Genomic DNA, 18,920 nt, shown 5'->3' with positions numbered 1-18,920 from the left:
TGACATTACTGGGGGGGGGTGGAGTTAAAAGAGTACACATATTTTTGTAATATTGTATATATCTATCTATATATTTTTAAATATATATTAATAATGCTTCTGGAATACAGACAAGGGATTTAGTTTTAAACAGACCACTCCTTTACTTTTTCTTTTAGGGAAATGGGGTGGGGTAGAAACAGTAGTTCAGACATCAGTTTCCCTGAAATTCAACATTTTACTTCTATGAATGTAGCTCTCTCCCTGCATAAAAGGTTAAAGAGTTTCTGGCAGGGCTGAAGATCTGGATGCTATTTAGCAGATGTTAGAGGTGACTCCAGTACAATCAGTAAAGAGGTAACACTAGAGAAAGCTCAGCTGTCTGCTACAGATGAACTTAAAATATCACTGTATTAAGTGGTCACTGGAGAGCACAGTAAGTGCTTCCTAACTTTTAGGCAGCGCATATATACAGCTGCTGGAGGGAGCACACTGCAGCACAAGCAAGATACCTGTACCCTGCCCCAATTACTCTATACTCCAATTTTAGGCCTGACATTACTAGTGAGAGGGGGACGTCATCTCTAATGCAACTCTCACCCTCCTCATATACACATCGTGATTATTCTAGTTCACCACGAAAAAGCCTCTTTCCCCCAAACTCTCTTTTTGAGGCCTATTGATAAGGAAAGAAAAACAACCAGTTCGTCTTAAAGGGCCTGGTTTATGATTTTAGCAAACAATTCCACACAAGTGCTCCTGGGTCCAGCTGTCCTGATCATGATTATTTAACAAAATTCCCCAGTGTTGACACAACCTTAGTGTCTCTACAGGAAAACATTTCAACTCCAAAGTTGGAAAACAGGCCTGAAGAGGCAGGGGCATTGCACAGCTGATGAGCTTCCAAAACTTCAGCCAGTCACAGATTTCCATGTTGGGGGAGTGGTTTGGCTTCCAACCTGACCGTGCTACTCATCCAGTCTCCTTTTCAAGTGTGAAAAGCCCCCTCCAGAAACACCACGCCCATAAGTCTTGAAAGACAATGTGCACTTTTTAAAACTGACCAAGGAAGCACGTTGTAAAGAAGTGAAAGTTGCTTCCAAACTTGCCACCGGAATCCCTTCTCAACTGCAATTTAAAGACCAATGGAGACAAGGAACAACTCAAAACTGCTTTATTGTGCAAAAGACTGTGGGTCTGTTAGTTAAGATACCCATGACTCACTTCTTAAGGAGGCTCCAGAAAGGCAATGGGTAGCAGGGGCTTGTGACGGAAGCTCCATTAAGATTTTTCTGCGACTGTCCAAACACAATGGTTCTTACCCTTACTTTCTAACTTCTTCCATCTTGTTACACAAAAGCAGTGTCTGTCACATTTTCCTTTCTGACCTTGTAGCATGCAACTGGATTTCACTTAAACAATGCCCCCTACGTTCATCCCTGCAGCAGTTTTAGGTGCGTTTAAAATAAGCAAATCAGTCCCTTTTAAAGCACTCCAAGGTCAAGTGACAGACAGTGATAGCAGATCCCCAGATTAAGCAGTCTCTTGACCTTGTTACCAGTGTAAGACTGCACTCGTCTCAACAGCAGTTTTCCTTGAGCACCTGTTCAAATCCACTGGTGCATAAAAGGCATAGCTGGCGCGTATTGATGTAGTAGAGAGTCCCATCTAGTAAAGCCGAGTCTTCAGCCAGCCAGAGGAAGTGAGATAAAGAGCATTCTGTTGCACTGACTTGATGTACTGTGAACTGGTTTATAGCAGTGTTATAACAGTACTGGAAACAGGAAATATATAATCATGTGTGTTAAATAAGTGATCTAGACAACAGTGAATTAATCCCGTAATTGTCTTTGCTGAGGAACACTAAATAAACAAATAGTGCAAGGGTTTTTAAACTGCTTATATCGTTTGCATGCGGTATGTGCATGCATGTGCAAGGGTTTAATCTGAAGTCAGGAAAAAGGTAGGATAGGGTTGCACCTTTTAAAAAAAAAAGCTGGCTCATAGAGGCATGAGCTTTTGTGGGGTACAACCAACTCCCTCGGATGCCAGTGCAGATCTTAGCAAACGTCTCTCTCAAAAAAAAGCAGCGAGAGAGAGAATATAACCACGGACAATATCTTGACAAACAGCAAGTAATAAAAGATGGCATTTTTCAGCTAGCAAAATTCAGTATTCAGATACTACAAAGTTACAATCACCTTCTACTTAAAACAAAGTAGCACTGCAATTACTAATGCAACTGTACTCAGGAATACGTACAAATTGCCACACTGGAACAAAGTGATGATAAATCTAGTACAAGCTCAGGCCTGGGAACTCTGAAATTTCACTTATAGCCCATCTGTGCATTAGCAATTTAACCCCTAATTTTCCTTCATGGCAATAACCTCACAGGGATATCAGGAGGGATTCACTAGGCAGCATAAGAAAAACTCCTGTAAACTGGAAATCTGGGATCTTCCTTAAACTTCTTGCACTGGCCTGTACCCAATGCATTTGGGAAGGTGAAAGTCTCCCGTGATGCACCTGGCTAGTTGTGCAATGCTAAAACATGAAGAACAATATTTCCCCCGCCCACCCCAGTTAGCAATCGCCTGATGCCCTGAAGAATAAGGACTGCACACTGTAACTTTTTAACCTAGTTAGTAAAACTGCAAATGTGCTGTCCATTTGGGAAGAAAAATAATATCTAGGAAACAGTACTCAACACGGCATTCCTGCACACTTGAAAACCTTCCAGCTTGCTCAGTCACCTGAAACAGATGAACTTTGGCTTAAGTAGCAACTTCAAAAATTCAGCTTGCCACCGTCCAAAAGCAACAGGTCAGATGAGACAGAAGGGTACATTTCACTATCACTCCATGCCAGTCCTGCACAAAGTGGATTACAAAACGTAACGAATACTCTCACCTCACCTATATAGATCCATCTCTCTCTCTATATAGATATCTATCTATATAGGAGGTGAGGTGAGAGTATTTATTACAGTTTACAATCCACTCTGTGGAGGGCTGGCATGGGAGTGACAGTGAACACATATATACATATACACACACTCTTAAGGACCAGTACCTTGGAAAGGTTGACCTGGAGGTCCACATGCTTCTCTAGTCATATTTAAATGAATAGAAACACAAGCTTCTTGCAAATTAATATTAAGACTTTAAATATGCGCCTGTAGTTTTATAATTATATCTTCCAGGCTTAGGAAAGATTGTACACTGGCCACCTTAGGAAGCTGAACTATTGAACAGGGACGACAGGACTGCAGACCAAAGGCTCCATGCTCCTTCGGCCAGTCCCCAGTTCATAGATTTCATAGACATCAGGGCTGGAAGGGACCTCATAAGATTATCGGGTCCAGCCCCCTGCCCAAGGGGCAGGAAATTCAAATGTTACAGGATGGCCAGACCATGAGCAAACAGACAAACCAAACAGTTTCCAGTGAACGTGTCTAATAAGCAACCCCCTTGATTCCCCCCCACCCAAAAGCTCTAGGTTCATCCAGAAGCACCAGTTTGCTGGAATACAATTTGCAGGCATTCAAGACGTGCAACACATTAAAAGTCAAGCTGGCGGCTGCAGGACAAAAAGCCACCGTCCCCATTACAATTAGCACGGAACGGCCTTTTTGATTAGCGGACCCAGGTATTAGTCAATGCCTGACCTACTTTCACCCTGAGGTCATGAGGCAGCATCTTGGGGCAGCCATGCAGGCCGTACCTACTTGTGGCCACGGGACCCCCCCAGCACCCGTGTCAGGTACTTTTCCCAAGCTCAAAATGGCCAGGGCCGCAGGACAGGGGCCGACATCCAGGAGAACTAGGAAGCAAACCACTGTATAAACCGGGGTCGGGGGGCAGGGAAAAGGAAGGACTTGAAAATAAAGAACAAACAAAAAAAAGCTTTAGCTCATGCCCAAGGCTCTGAAGTTTGGGCAGACCGGGGCGACAGGCGCAGTCCTACACGGGGACACATTACAGGCACCTACAACAATTCCCCTGGGGCTCCAGCCCTCGGGTAGGGGAAAGGGGGAAAAAATAGTCGCAGGACTTGGGTCCCTCCGTGCAGGATCGGAGAATAAACGAGTCCCCTGCAAGGGGGGCACGAAGGAAGGGCCCGTGGCTGCCCCCAAACCCGCCTCCAGGCCCGGGGCGAGCGGGGCACAGGGCCTCTCCCCCGCGCCGCGCGGCTTCGCTGAAGGTGACCTTCACCGCGGCCCCCGCCCCCGGGGACGGCGCCGCTAGGCCCGGCCGAGGCGCCGCAGCACCCGGCCCCGGGGCCTTCCGCGGAGGTCCCCGCTGCCCCCTCTCCACCCCGCGCCGCGTCGTGCCGCGCTCACCCCGCTCCGGCTGCTTCTTGGCGCCGCGCGGTGCCGGCTCCTCCTGCTGCTCCTGGGGCTGCCCCTGCCCTTGCCCCTGTCCCTGCTCCTGCTCCCCGCCCTGCGCGGCGGCTGCCACCATCTCGTCCGCTTTGATGACCATGGCCGGCCCCGCGCCCGCCGCCGCCGCTGGAAGGACAGAGCCCGTCACGGCCCCACGTGGTGCGCGCGCCACGGCCCCCGACCCCTGACCCCGCCGGCTACGGCTGCGGCTACGGCACGCCGCTCGGGACACGCTTCCGTCGCCGGCCGCAACGCCTTAAAGGGGCAGGCCCGCGCCTGCGTGAGGGTGGGGGAATGCGCTCATGGGGGAAGGGGTTATGGAGGGGAAGTGTGTGGGGTGCATGGCTGCGTGTGCGTGTGGGAAGGGGGATGTATGGGGGAGGTGATGCTGGTTCCCAGAGCCGATGCTCGGCTGCACATGAGGGCTGCCATGGGCTCCCCGGTCTTTGCCGGGCAACCCAGAGCAGTGGCCTGACCCCCTGTGGCACTGGGCCCAAGGCTTTCCCCAGAGCGAGGGGCTCATGTTGGCGGGCAGGTGGCCCCCAGCACATCCAGACGTAGGACCCGGCCAGCTGCAAGGCACCGGGGCTGTGTGACCCAGGGTGTCACCAGGGCTCGTGGCTGGCTGTGCGTGTGCTCGTGGGTAGCAGCAGGGGCTCAGCATGAGCAACGCGTCATGCTCTGCCAAGGCTGGTTGACTCTGGAAGCACCAGCGTTCACCCACCTTGGCACCCGCCGCAAGGTCATCGGCCCCCTCTGGCCTTTGGAGAGGAGGTAGGGCAAGTGGCCAGGGGTTGTTTCAGCGACACTTCTAGCCGTTCCCACGGCATGTTGGCTAGCTGCTTTTTTCCTGCTCTAAGTAGTCTAGGATAAGGGCAGCTTTCTGCCCCTTTGACTCTGCTTTAGTGGCATTTGTCCCTCAGGGTTTGCTTTGGGAAGGAAGGTACTCTCTCTCCGTGAGGCAGGGCCAGACTGGTCCCTAAAGTAACCATCGCCAGGCCCCGTGTCTCCCGCTGACTCCTTCTCACAAAAGGTTTTACCTGTTTTGGGCTTCTTCAGACATCAGAGCGGTTTTGGTTTCAGGACTGCCTTGAGTGTTTGACTCGAGAAGAAGGTGTAAGCGAAACCAAGTTCAAACCAGCACACAGTGTCCACATGCTGACTCGCTCTGGGCAACATCGCTCCCTTAGTTAAGTTGGTGCAATTTTGTGCATGGCCCTTTATGACCTTTGTGTCTGGACCTTCAATGCTGGAGGCTGCACATGGCAGAGGAGCAGGGGAAAAACCCTGGCCATACCCTGTTCACTCTCCCCTTCAGCATTTGCTCTCTGCCACTGTGTGACCTGGGATACTGGGCAAGATGGATCTATGATCTGAGCCAGTAAATGGCAGTTCTTATGAAGGGACCACTATGAGTGACCCGAAGTGAGGTGGGAAGTAGAAAAGAGAGAGGTTTTCTGGTGGATTCTTTATTAGCCCTAGTAGGTTAGGCAAAAACTGCTTGAGAGCTGTGCACGGACAGAATGCTTCCGCAATGTGTCCAAGTCCTCTGACACCACTAAACAGGCAGTGTGTGGGCTCCAAAGCTTTTTGTAGAAACAGGTGATGTCCTACTGGAGAAACACCTTCATCCCAGGCCTGCACTTCTCACATTAGACAGCAGAGTTTGATTTGGCTGCCTTGGCTTCCTGGTGAAACCATGGTGGTCTCCTTATGAGACCTCGGTGTCAGCCTGGAAAAGTCTAAGTGGAATTCATTGCTGTTTTGCAGCTCCTGTAATTAGGATGATAGAGGTAATGAGTGGGTTCTGTGGCATTGTTTTAGTGTGATGTCTTGGACAGATCCCTCAGATCCATGACTTTGCTTTCATTACGTAAAGATGATGGGGAAAGAAAGCAAATTGTTGAGCGCTCTGTGGGAAAGTCAGAAGCAGAAGTAGCTGGGGCAACAAATGGGGGTATGTTTTGAAAGGTCTAATATTACTAATTGACTTGAAAAACCAGGCAGAAGGCACTGTTAGCCAAGCACCAAGGCTTACCTTCTCACACCTGATCCTTTCAGTTCCTCTGTGATGAGGGCAGCCCTACATCCATGTCTGTGCTATTGATGTGTCCCTGTTCAGTGAAGACAGGCTTGGACATGCACACCTGACACTGCTCCAGCTAATGCTGCTATGTCCATGTACATGGCAGAGGTCAGGGAGGTTGGAGGACTAGCTAGTGCAGTAAGTTTGGTGGTCCTGTCTGTTGGAGAGAAAAGCCATTTTAAACCTGATGACCAGAAGCATGGGGCATGGTTGGTGGAAGGTTGTGTGACTCTGGGTGGGTGAATGTACCACAAGCTGGAATAGCAGAGGAGTTGGCTGCACATTGGCAGTTAATAGCTGATGTAGACTCAGCAGTAGCGGGCATGCAGGTAAACAGACCAGCTGGGCCAGGCATGGGATAGTAGTGGGAGGACTGACGGGAGAGGAATTGTTAACATGGAATGGGGATGTATCCACGTGAATCTTATGTCTTGTTGCAAACGAGAGTTAATCTGCTTCCAAAGTGGATTCATTAATGTAGAAGGAGATGCCAGATAACAGGCCCAAGGTAGATTATCTTCAAAAAAGACAAAGGTAACTGGAAAACTTTCCTACAAGATGTGAGAACAGCCCTGTTTGTGACTGGATTGAGATATGATATAGCCACACAAGTAGAATTCGGAGATTAGCAGGTTGTGCATGCATGTAAAACGTGTGTGAACACAAACCATACTTTGAGCTGGCTGAAAAATCAGTAAAATATAGCCTGGCCTGGACCAGAGTGCCCATCACCAGGACAGATCTGGCTGGGGTATTATGATTCCAGCACTCATTCCTGCCCAGGGCAGGGGGTCAGACTTGATGATCTGTTCAGGTCCTTTCCGACCCTAGAAACTATGAAACTAAGATTCAGTAGCGTAAAGGGCCTGGTTCCAATACAGGAGTCCTCCCATTCAGTTCAACATGCATCTGTCTCCGAAGGCATTGGGCCTCGTTCTCGGCTGTGCCAAGCCTCGGCTGCAGAAGCTAAGGGTGAGCTGCAACGCAGTCTGCCTTGTTCTGTGCCACAGATGTTCTTAATGGGATTAGTCCTTCTGTCCAAGCTGTGGAAGCGTGTGATTTATCACCGGAGGCCACAGGCTCAATCTCTGCTAATGACCAAGGTGATAGGTGATGGGTGCTGAGCAGGATAAGTCCCTGGATAACTAGCTGATGCTGACACATCCTGCTGTCATTTAAAGTGCCTGACACAGCCAGATTCCCTAGCGTTGCCTCTAATGATATTGCTGTCTCATTTAGTCATATGCCACTATTCCATCTCAGTGCAGATGCTCCTGAGGTCTTTTGCCAGGTTGGGGTTGGAAGAAGAAGGGGTAAATCCATACCAATTTGAGTCTTTTATTTAAAAAAAGGCATATTACAATGACATCTAAAGTACAGGTTCATGTCGTCTCTGGGTATTAAGGAAATATATCTTGAAGAGCACTGGGTTAAAAAGCACAATTAAAAACAATGTCATCATGGCCCCTATTTTCTCTGTAAATAAGAATGTCACATAGTATCACATTCAAATACACCGGGACAGTATCAAACCTTTGGCATCTGTCTTGTTTTACTGGTTTCCCATAGCAAGACCCACAGGCAGCTCAAACAACAACTTTTATTGTTCTCTGCTTAACTGTGCAAATTTGACCAAGGATGATTTTTTTTTTTTACTCATATGAAGCCCAGGATATGTCCTGATCCAGTGGAACTATGCCTAAATAGCATCTGACTGCTGCTTTGTTACCTCTAATGGTCCATTCATTCTTTAGGTGGAAGACCAGGAGCTAGGACCCTCACAGGAGTGAATTCAGCACAGCTCTCCCAGCTCAGGAACTAACTCCATTCATCTTTCCCATTCCCTTCAGTGTGGACTTCAATGGGAGTACTCTGGTGGACAAGGATGCCTCAGGTAAGTGTTGCATGATTCATCTCAGAGGCTTGTAGCCACCAGTCTTTACTGCCTTGAAGTGTGAAAGTAGGTTCTCTCTACCTCCTGGAAGGGGCTGGGCACCGCTAGCTGGGAGCTGAGGCTGAGCAGTTCATCACCACCCAGTAGAGAGCTCCACTAGTAGAGAGGGATTCTGTTTTGAAGCGCGTGCGATTTCTGGGATTTTTGTGTCCTGGTGCTGTTTTGGTTTCATTCTCTTGGCAATTGCAGCAGAGGGAAAGTGCATTGTTTTTTGAAACATGACATCAGTAGCAGTTAAAGAAAAATAAAAGGAAGAGGAAGAACCTTCACCTGCACTTTATAGTGTTGGGAATGTTCCACAGGCCTCTTCCATATTGATTGTTCTGAACTTGTACATGCCATTTTAGTGTCCCACTCTTCTCTAAGGGGTTATTAAAGTGTGTGTGTGTGTGTGTGTGTGTGTGTGTGTGTGGGGAGGGGTGTTGGGCTACATATTCTGCAATCTCTTTAAACCCTATGATTCAGTGGACTTGATCAAGTCATCTGGGTTGCCAGAGCTCCAGATAAAACTTCATAGAGTTCCCTAACCCCTTCTCCTTCATTCAGAATGCAGTTTCAGGATTCTGAATTTTGGATCAGTGAGAGGTACCCATTTCTACTCTGGATAAAATGCCAGCTGCAGGCAGGAGAGCAGTGTTTCTGAGCCCTGGGACCCAAAGAGGCAGTGAGGGCCATTGCACTGTCAGCCTTGAGGGCAGTACATGCAGCAAGGGAACAAAAGAACAGACTTGGCACTTGGGAGCAAAGGTTGAAAAGGGCAGGTTCTAACTCATGTGGAGTAGCAGCACTTTTACTTTCATGCTTTGAGGCATTCCCTTAGCTGACCAGACATTCACGGACCTTTTATAAACATGACAACTTTTGAGGCAAGTGAACTGCAAAAAGCATGTCTGGAGCTCCTCTCAGTTACCCAGGGGGAATTACAGCACCTTGCTGTTATCCAGCTGGGATGAAATAACCTAGGAATGTAAGGAAGTCTGCCCTTGCCCCACCCTGTGAGACTTGGCAGGCAGGCAGGCCTCATGGAGCGCTGGCAGAGCCGGTGACAAGAACAGACGTGTCCTGAAGAAGCTGCACCACGATGTCTGTTTGAGCAGCCTGCACTGGGTGAAGCAAGACATGTCATCTGGAGATTTCGGCAGCATGAAGAGCTCTAATTGGATTCAATTTCTGATCTACTTTAGGCAAAGTGCTCTGTCACCCTATACTTTTCCTCTGTCCAGCAGGGTGGACTAAAAAAGAGCTGTTGCAGCGTTCTGGGTAATTAAGAACAATTCCCCTCTTCCCAGGACCCCTCCCTGTGAATACCTGCACGCCAGGCACTTGTGCTGCATCTTCTGTTAGTTGTGTTTATGCCATCCCAGTTTATTTAAGTTGAGGGCCTGGCCTGGGGTAAAACTCTTAGAGTCTGAGCATTTTGAGACTGCAGGAAGAGGCCTTGTTACTTACTCATGGGTACTCTGTGTTAGTGGGGTGTAAAAAAGGAAGATCCTCACACACAGTGATTATCTACCTCATCAGGAAAGCTGGTTTGGAGAGGGCTGTTTGACCTCTCCCATGCCAGCCAAGCCACCTATCATAAGGAGCTGACTCTAGAGGAAAGCATCGAAAGAGGCAGTGTCTGTTTTCATCCTCCCCCTGGGTTCTAAGGCATTGGGCAGGTTCAGCATCCTGCTGAGTGGTGCTGGGGAGGGGGACAGTGCTCTATCAGATCTGACCCCAGCCACGCACCCTTCCTAAACAGCATTGTCTGTATGCTTTCTTGGCTGGGCTTGCCTCCCTGACAGAAAGGAGGTTGCAGATGGCAATAAGGCTTTCAGCCAAGGTCCCCTGTGTAGATCCTGCAAGGAATTTGGCCCATTCCCAGAAAAAACAAATAGGGGAAAGGGCATCTTCTCAGCCAGTCCTTGTGTGTCTTGGAGCCACATCTGATTACTTTCCACAAGTTCAAGTTCTTGTTGGCCCTGCAGGGCAGCACAGCTAAGGGGTTGTGTTCTGTGCGTCATCATCCCAGTTGTTGCCTAGGTTAAAAGCATTGCTGCAAGCTGTTGTGGGAGGCAGGAAGGCCCCAGCTGTTTTCTCAGGTCCAAAGCTATGTTTGTGATGCTGGCAAGTTACTCACAAATTGTAAAGGGAGCAGATTTGGGGTGAAATCCTAACTTCACTGAAGTCAATACCAAAGCTCCCACTGATTTCAACATGGCCATGAGTCCGTCCCAGCCCCTCTGTATTTCTAGTCACTGAGAAAATACGCGATCTGGTATGGTCATTTAAAAAAGTCTGTTCTGAACAGCATGTACGTGCTCTTACTAACTTGAATGGGAGAATGGAATGTTATAGAGCCATGGTGTCTAAATTAGGCCTTGCAAATGCATTGGGTTTATTCAGACTTTAGCAGCAACACTTGGCCAATGGAGTGAATATGGCTTTTTAATTGTTGTAATGGGGAATATTTCCCTACTGGTTTGCTTAGGGAAAAATAAAAAGAGCAAAGTTTGCAGTGAATCAGTGTGACTGCATCTGCCTTTAGGTTCAGTTGGCATTGCCTTGTTCCAAATATGTTATGAGACATAGGAACACACAAACCAAAAGTATAGTGACACTCTCTTCCTTCCCCACCCAACCACTCATTTACTGTTCGCCCCATATGATCCCAGAGCTTTAAAATGTCTCATTTTCAGGAAGCATTGCAAATAAAAAACTGCAGACCAAAAGCAAGCCCCCCAAGCCCATAGACCACTGAACAATTCCAGAATAAAATGGCAGTTAAAGAAAGGAAAGTCAAGCCACACAAGTATTAGCCTGTAGATGGAAAGTTCTCAGCAAAGGTATATATAAGACATCATTTAACAACTGTGTTATTGCTATGCATCCATTTCCAATCTAGTTGTGAAGCTTTACAAGTTAGCATTAAATGGTTGTATACAAAGCATGTAGATTTAATTTGTTACACTCCCTGATATATATGTGTGTGTGTGTGTGTGTGTGTGTGTGTATGTACATATATATATAGATATACATTATAGATAGAAATTATGTTTACCCTTTCTGACTTGCAGGGAGTCTGTGACAGCGCTGAATAAACATACTCTACAAATCTCTTATATAATTACATTCTCATAGCTAGTTTACACGCAGACACAGGAGAGAGTCTGTAAACACGCTCACCCATCAACAGTAGCAAAAGAACTTATATTTCATTAGGTGCGTGTCATTTCATTGGCCTCTGTGTCTAACATTTGATTAAAAAGTAGGAACACTGACTCTTTCACCCCCTTTTTTGATCATTTTATATAAATACAAAGATTAAAAAAACAGATATTTTTAGTTTCAGCATCATCCCTGTTTCAGTCATACAGTGCTTTCTCTTTAAAACAAGTAAATATACATTTGTAAGAGCCTTCCTCAGCCACAAAAACACAGCAAAGAATAAAAAGGCCCATAACAAAGTTTCAGGGCAGATCCTGCAAACTCTTGGGTAAGAATTCTTACCTAAGGGTCTGGCCCTAGCAATGAACTTCAAAATACAGTATTAACTATACAGGGCAAGATCCTGCTGCCCTTACTCCAGGGCCAGATTGTGGCAACTTTGATTATGGTGAATGGTATCTTACACAGGGAGTCCAGCCACCACAATCTAGTTCTCAGTTTTTCACTTGGTTGAAACCCTCTGTTAAGCCAGTGAGAGGTTTGCTAGAGGGAGGCTAAATAGAAGGCTTTGCTAGAGGAACAAGTGAATAAAAACCAAGGAAGGGCTTCAGGATTTGGCTCAAAGGAATAGAAAGTGCTCCATTTAGCGCCTCTGTCTCTTTTTATGGCTCATCAACAATACTGGCCCTGTTCCTCCTCTCTCGGACTAGTGTAAATCAAAAGGAACACCATTGACATCAGTAGAACTTGACTTGGAGTAAGACAGACCAGGATCAGACCCAGGACTGCGTGCCTTGTTTTGTGTGTGTTGAAATATATAGCTTCCCCTCCTGCTTCTTCCCTGTAACTATGATTTGCAAGATTCCAGTGGTACCTACTAGACAGGGACATGGTCACTTGGCTTCAGTGCATCAGTAGCCTGTGTGAAAGGATAAGAAAAGACGGGGAGAGTAAGTGGGGTACAGGGGAGAGTAGGTGTGGCTCAACAGAGCTGGAAATTAAATAAATCCCTTGAATGAGCCTTGGTAAAGTGGAAAAGATTCTACAGCTCCAATGAAGTTGCTTCACTTGCATATCAGGCACTAAGAAATAGGTGATTGCTAGGAAATCATTTACAAAGAAGTGCTATAATACTAATTCTATTTTTAATATTAAACTCTGCTGTGATCTCTGTATCTTAATAAAATGTCAGGGTTGTGCAGGAATGGGGGGAAAAAAAGCTGTGTAGGCCATAACTATCATAAAACCCACCTAAGAAGTGCACAGTGACTTTATTAGCATCTATCATATTAAAATTAATAAAAAGGAGAGAAATGTTCTTAGCAGAACCTCTGCGAACCTGAGAGACATTACCATTTACAAAGGCGAGGTTCCTTACCTGCATGTTATAAATCTTAATCAAGTTGAAGGGATACTGCATTTCCACAGGTATGACATACACAATGCAATGCAAATTGCTTATTGCTTTTACTGTTTGACTTAATCAAATTGTGTCCATCCAAGCAGGGTAGCAAACAATCTGTGCTCATGGGAGGGGAGGAATCGCGTTACATGACTTTGCCACCAGAGGGCCCTTTCTTTTTAATCATTCTGCAATAGGAGACAGCATCTCCTAGCTTTATTGCAAAACTGGACCCATCACATGAGATTCTGACATTTTTCTGTTGTTAGTACTGTGGATTTGTAGTAGTGATGTGCCTGACTTCCACAGACCTTGCTGCCTGGGCATCTGGGGCAGTGTTAGCCACTCAGAGATAAGAAGCTTTACAGAGAAGAGATCCAGTAATTATTAGGGAAGCTTGTCCAGCCCAGTGAACGTTTTTGTAGCCACAGTCACACCAACAAGCACTGATGGAACATAATTGCTAAGGGTGGTTCTTTAAATGATGTACAGTAGTGTAGCTCCCTGCTGGACTTCAGTGAGCCTGTGTCAGTTTAATACCAGTTGGGGACGTGACTCTGAATGTCTAACTGGAATTGCTCATGGGAATATCACTTTCTGTAAATCTCAATGAATTATATCAGTGCTGGTTATGGAATAATCAATCTGGAGAGGGCCTCTGAATAATGCAAGGATTGCTTGCCTCCTACACAGGAGTGTGAGCGTTGACACAAACAGTAAAACATGTAGCTATGGATCTTATTTCACTCACTGCTCGGCTGCTGAAATATATTGGCTGAGATAATAGTCCCGGATTAGCTCTTCCTTTTCTCACATCCCAAGTTAAGACTCAGTTCATCCCTTTGCCAAGCATCAGCTCACGGTGCAGGTTGTCACTAATGCAAGAGGGCACTGACAGCTCTGGATACTGAAGTGCAGTAGAGTAGTAGTGAGAAAATATGGGGGAAGAAGACCTTGAGGAGGAGGCAAGACTCAGGGAAGCCTGTTCACTCCAGAAACTTCAGCTTTTGAGAGAAAGACAAGGCTCTGTTAGCTGTGCTGGCAGAAAAAACTGCTCTGCCCCCCTGGTGCTGATTTCAGTTAGCTGTTGCAGCACAAAGACAGCTTTTGAATAGCAACAGAGCAGAACCGAAAAGGGTCGTCTACTGCTTCAGCATAAGACGTCAATAAAGAGGAGTATAATGAGCTCTATCCCCAAAATAGAAGGCAGCTAGCAATCCAGTAAATGGCCCTGAAAACATCTTGATATCCATATCACTCATGCCCTTCAGCAGCTAATGGAAGAGCACTCAGAAGCACAGCTCTGAATCTATTCCTACATCCTTCTGTTTTTTGCTTTGGAAATGATCAGGCAATCACAGCCAGGTTTTTAAAGATATTCAGTGCCTAAAAATGAAGCTAGACATCAATGGGCTACTCAAAAGCACCTGTGGAGGTTATGTGCCCAATGATATCGCTGGGAGTTAGGTGCTTCATCTGCCTCAGTGCTTTTAAAAATAACTTGTTTGGTTTTCAGCTTCATCCTTAGGTGCTAAATACCTTTAAAAACCTGACCCTTTGGGCTTAAATTAGAAACAAAGTCTTGTGCTAAACAGAAGTCTACACAGCTCATACTGTGGGGTTGCACTTCAAATTCGAGACTGTGTTTAAAGAACTCAGGTCAGTCCTGCCTTGGGTATAGGTTCCTCATGCTCTTAAATGGCCTCCCAAGGTGGGTCAAAAGAAGAAGGATAGTAAGATCCTCACACATAGCTTGAAAAGAACAGATTCACTTCTCAATCAAAAAAAATATAGCTCAACTATAGATCATATATATACTCTGAGTTTTATTTTTATCATTCCAAAAGCTGGGCTAGTAATTGCTACTGGAATCTCAGAAAATTATTTTAATATGGCATATAAGTACAGAACTACAAAAAGAGGTGCATATCATATGTGAGTGCTGCATTAATGATCTCAGGTTAGTGGTAAATACCTGGGTGTCTTAGAAAGCAACTGTAATTTCCAAATAAAACCATTTTGTGTGTAATGAGTGGGAAATTACACAGCAGCTGGGAACATCGATGGTGGTTGAACTCATCCACCATTTATGACTGTGTAGAGAAGTGATGTGGTCCGGTAAACAACCATTGCACACATATGTTTTATTCTGAAATTGCTGTTCCTTTCTGAAACACCCTTGTATGACTGGTGTCCCCAAATACCCAAACAGCAAATGTTTGGCTTGTTAAGTGTGATATCATTCTTGGCTTTTGATTATCAGTGCACGGCGGGGGGGACACCACAAGATTCATCTATCTGCTGCATTTTCTGTAGCCATTATGGAAAGGGGTATAAGGAAAAGGCCAGGTGGATAGAACGGGTAGTTAAAACTATGCGGGTCAGCATTTTGCTTGCAGAGTAGCCGAGGGTCTCATCCTGCATGAAATAAAGTAGCTTCTGCCTCAGCTCCCATGGACGTCATACAATGAGAACTTAACCTTCTGTCTGCCTTTGATAGCACTTCCCTCCCTGACTGCAGTGCTATACTGAACTGGAGTGAGTTGGGGGCCATACGAATACCTAGTTCCAGAGATGAGACCAAGCCCCAAAGGAGACAGATTTTTGTTTTGCTTAGAACCTCCTATCGATTTCAAAGCAGAAATGAGCAGCTGACTTTGCCACAAGAATGTTTTTCTATTTATTTGCAATGCATGAGATCTCCTCTTTGGGCATCTCATTACTAATTTAGTTACTTAGTCTTCTGAATAAGGCTCCAGTGGGAAAGTAACACATGATTGGTAACTTAATTTAAAAACAAGAGGTTGGTGTCTAAGCAGCAGTTGTAATAGACAGTTGTGGGAAAAAATGAGTCAGGGATGTGGAGTGGCAAGGACACATCCAGACAACTTGCTGTAACAACAGGCAAAACAGTGTCCAGGCTAGCACACATGATTAGTGATTTTGGATGTCTGAAAATCAGCTCCTGAAAATCAGGCCCTTTTCTGATAGTGCAGACTGGATACCCCAAAAAGGGAAGCACCCCAAATCAGAGGCTACTTCTGAAAATCTTGTCCAACAGGTTTCTCCTGAGGGAGGAATTTGGGTGAAAAATATAAAGCAAAACATTGTTGTGTGACCATGTCAGACATGATTGGCAAGGCCTGCAGACGGGGTAGAAATCCCTCTTAGACCAGCTTGACCGATTGTCTTTCAACTCCCTAAATTCCTCCAGAACCTGGAGGACATTAGACATTCTGGCTCAGGTCCATCCTTGTCCAAACTTCACCGCATCATGAAGTCAAGACTAGGGGTGACTCTGGCTCATCCTGCCCATTGCTGTGTTCACCATCAGTGAACTCATATATGTGCAATTCTGCCATTCCCCGCTTCCCCCCACCCCCCTCTACCTAGTGCCAGTGAAAATAAAAACTATCTCTTCTAAAGGGAACAACGATGACAATAACAGAAAGAGGTTTTAGTCTCAGACATGTTCATTTTTAAGAAAGGGAAGCTCTGGACAGCTCTTGACCACCATTCCTTCCCCTATTCCCATGCCCAAAAACTCTCTCCACATTCCACATCTGGATTCATTTTCTCTTGGAGTTGACTCCATACCAACATTCAAAACATGCTCAGCGTTGCTGGCTGCTGCACTCCCATGCCCCACCATCCCTCTGAGAAGAAATCTCCGTTTTAGACAAGTGAGATCATTTCTTTCTCCCTTAGCAGAAGGAAAGGGAGCTGTGGTTAGGGGAGCCAGAATGAGCAATTCCCCCAGCCCAGTATTGTACTCCGTGAAGACAAGGGGGCAGGAAATCTGCGTAGGCCCCCCCCCTCTTTTTTTGGTATAGCCAGACTCCGATGCTGCATGGGATGGTTGCATTGTTCCTTTTCCTTTGTTTTTATTCCGAGTCTTTGGGATTCCTGGGGCTGGATCCATGACATCTGCCTTGCTTGCCCCTAGAGGGCTTGGTCTTAGCTGAAGACCTGGGGCTTGTGGCTTCCACCTGCTCCTGGGAAAGCTGCCGAAATGGCCTCTGCAGGCCACTGCTTGTAGCAGCACTGTCATTTGGATCAGCCCCTGCTTTTTTAAGGCCCTCAGTTTTGGGCTCAGATTTCTGACGGTGGGGTGCGTGGTGCCTCCTGGTGTATAAAAAAAGTGCTGGGTCAGGCATGGGATCTGTGTCTTCGAAGCTGCTCATCCTCTCCCTCTGGAAAGAGTCCTTCATAACCCCTTTGCTAAAGGAGCAGTCAGTCACCAGCCTCCGAACGTGAGCCTTGTGACCGCGCTTTTTAGGTTTCACCTCACCGGAAGGTTGCGTAGGCAAGGGTTTGTCTGGTGGCCTGTCGGAGGGGGGCTTCCCGCCCTGCCGGGAGCTGTGCAGCGTCTGCTTGGTGGAATGGAGCTGGAAGGAGAGGTAAGCAGCAGCCTCTGTCTGCTTCTGCAGCTCTGTGTTTAGTATGGTCACCCGATGGCTCCTCCTCTTCAGCTCCTCGAGGAATTTCCTCTCCTTGTTCCTGAGGTTGGATCTCAGCGCAGCCACCAAAGTCTCCTTGTGTCGGAGCTCCTTCCTCAGGTCCAGATTGTCCTTCTCCTTCTCATGCAGCTGAGCCTCCATGATCTTGCACTTGTCCTCCAGCTCCCGATCGATGACTTCTGAGGAGGACATGACAAAAAGCAGTGTTAAAAATGCCATTTGGCAGCAGTGAAATACATGAGAAGGAGGGACTAGGGGCAGTAGCTAGATGGCTCAGGAGACTGGTCAAGGAATGTTTGGAAACTTTCCACTCTAGGTGAATGGTCTGAAGGTATCCTGGGTTAATACTGAGCATTGTTACCACATGATAGCCAGTGAGGGACCTAAGTGATATATAAGGGGTGGTCCACTTCCTAGTGGGCAAAAGCGAGCCCCACCACAGGGTTGGCAGCCTCAGTGAAGAGGCAGTGATTGAATGGGTTTAGACTATCAACTAGCAGTGCTTCCTCCGGTTCAGGGATGAAGGACATTAGTAACTTTAGCATTATAGTGCAGGGAAGTATACAGTGACTGCTGTAGAGGTATCAGCCTGGGAATAAATACAAGATCTCAGTCAGTCACTCCTGTGAGATTTCAGCTAAGGTGGTGACAGTCATGCCAAGACAACCAGTTAAATGAGAGCTCACTGCTTTCTGAGACAGAGAAAATCTTGTGAAAGGATGGATGTCATTTTGGGCTGAGCTCCCAAGAGTTGTAAAATCTTGGTGCTATCAAAGCCAAGCTCTAATCTCTATTGATTTATGGTATTTACACATCACCTGCTACTGTAGTGTCTGAGCACCTTGCCATCATTCATATTAGGTTCCCATCACTCAGGATGCTCTGTTCTCTTTATTCTTCAAATGGGGGAATTGAGGCCTAGAGGCATTAAGAGAGCTGCTCATAGTTGCACTGGATTTCTGAAGCAAAGCTAGGATTTGAACTGAGCTCTTCTGGCTCTTAGATAAATGCCTTAAACCCTGGACCAATCTTTACCCTGTTTACCCACCTGCCAATCACTGAAATGCACCATATGATTAATACTCAGAAGGAGGGACAAGACAAAACGGTTCATACAGAAAACAGGAAATTGTGAGATCCATTCCACATCTGTAAATGACTCCTGCTGTAATTACCGTTCCATGACTCTTAATTTCATAGGTAAATCATTTTTCCAACTTAAAAATGATCAGATTCCAACTTTCTGTGGAGTATAATGAGCACTCGGAGCCAAAGTGATAATGAATTCCATGATCCCTAACTTAAGTGTAGCTGTGACCCCAATTCAGCATACTTTCTCTAGTCTATTGTTCTCATGTAAATTTAAAATAAACACAGATCAGCCAGAGTCCTCAGTTTGTGACTGACTCTTTTTAGGTGAGCCTGTTTGATGTGCTGAATCACAAGATACTGTGTGAGCAGGAGATGCTGTTCCTTTGGCTTTAGAAGTTAATCCTACTCCC

At 46.3% G+C, this 18,920-nt stretch overlaps 2 protein-coding genes and 1 long non-coding RNA gene across 4 annotated transcripts in view; 1 reads left to right on the top strand and 2 right to left on the bottom strand.

Moving 5' to 3' along the window:
- The window catches only part of CLUH (clustered mitochondria homolog), a 47,038-nt gene extending 42,525 nt beyond the window's left edge, over positions 1-4,513 (bottom strand). The window contains exon 1 of one of the 2 annotated variants that reach the window (XM_019545565.1): positions 4,325-4,513. In XM_019545565.1, the coding sequence (XP_019401110.1) occupies positions 4,325-4,466 (142 nt within the window). In that variant the 5' untranslated portion in view covers positions 4,467-4,513. Of the gene's footprint in view, positions 1-4,298 lie in introns of both variants that reach the window. The other variant, XM_019545566.1, reaches the window with a different exon arrangement.
- A 3,273-nt stretch (positions 4,514-7,786) lies between these two features.
- Positions 7,787-18,920, top strand: part of LOC109317095 — a 74,760-nt gene continuing 63,626 nt past the window's right edge. The window contains exon 1 of the long non-coding RNA XR_002102973.1: positions 7,787-8,346. This is a non-coding gene — a long non-coding RNA (uncharacterized LOC109317095). The remainder of the gene's footprint in view (positions 8,347-18,920) is intronic.
- The window catches only part of LOC109317094 (coiled-coil domain-containing protein 92), a 60,644-nt gene continuing 52,963 nt past the window's right edge, over positions 11,240-18,920 (bottom strand). Inside the window, exon 4 of the mRNA XM_019545563.1 lies at positions 11,240-17,597. Coding sequence (XP_019401108.1) covers positions 16,843-17,597 — 755 coding nt within the window. The 3' untranslated portion in view covers positions 11,240-16,842. The remainder of the gene's footprint in view (positions 17,598-18,920) is intronic.

This window comes from Crocodylus porosus, unplaced genomic scaffold (genome assembly GCF_001723895.1).
Source record: "Crocodylus porosus isolate Cpor-Errol unplaced genomic scaffold, CroPor_comp1, whole genome shotgun sequence".
Classification (NCBI taxonomy): Eukaryota; Metazoa; Chordata; order Crocodylia; family Crocodylidae; genus Crocodylus; species Crocodylus porosus.
Note: the sequence above shows the minus strand (reverse complement) of the source record. Positions and strands in the feature narration are given on the sequence as shown.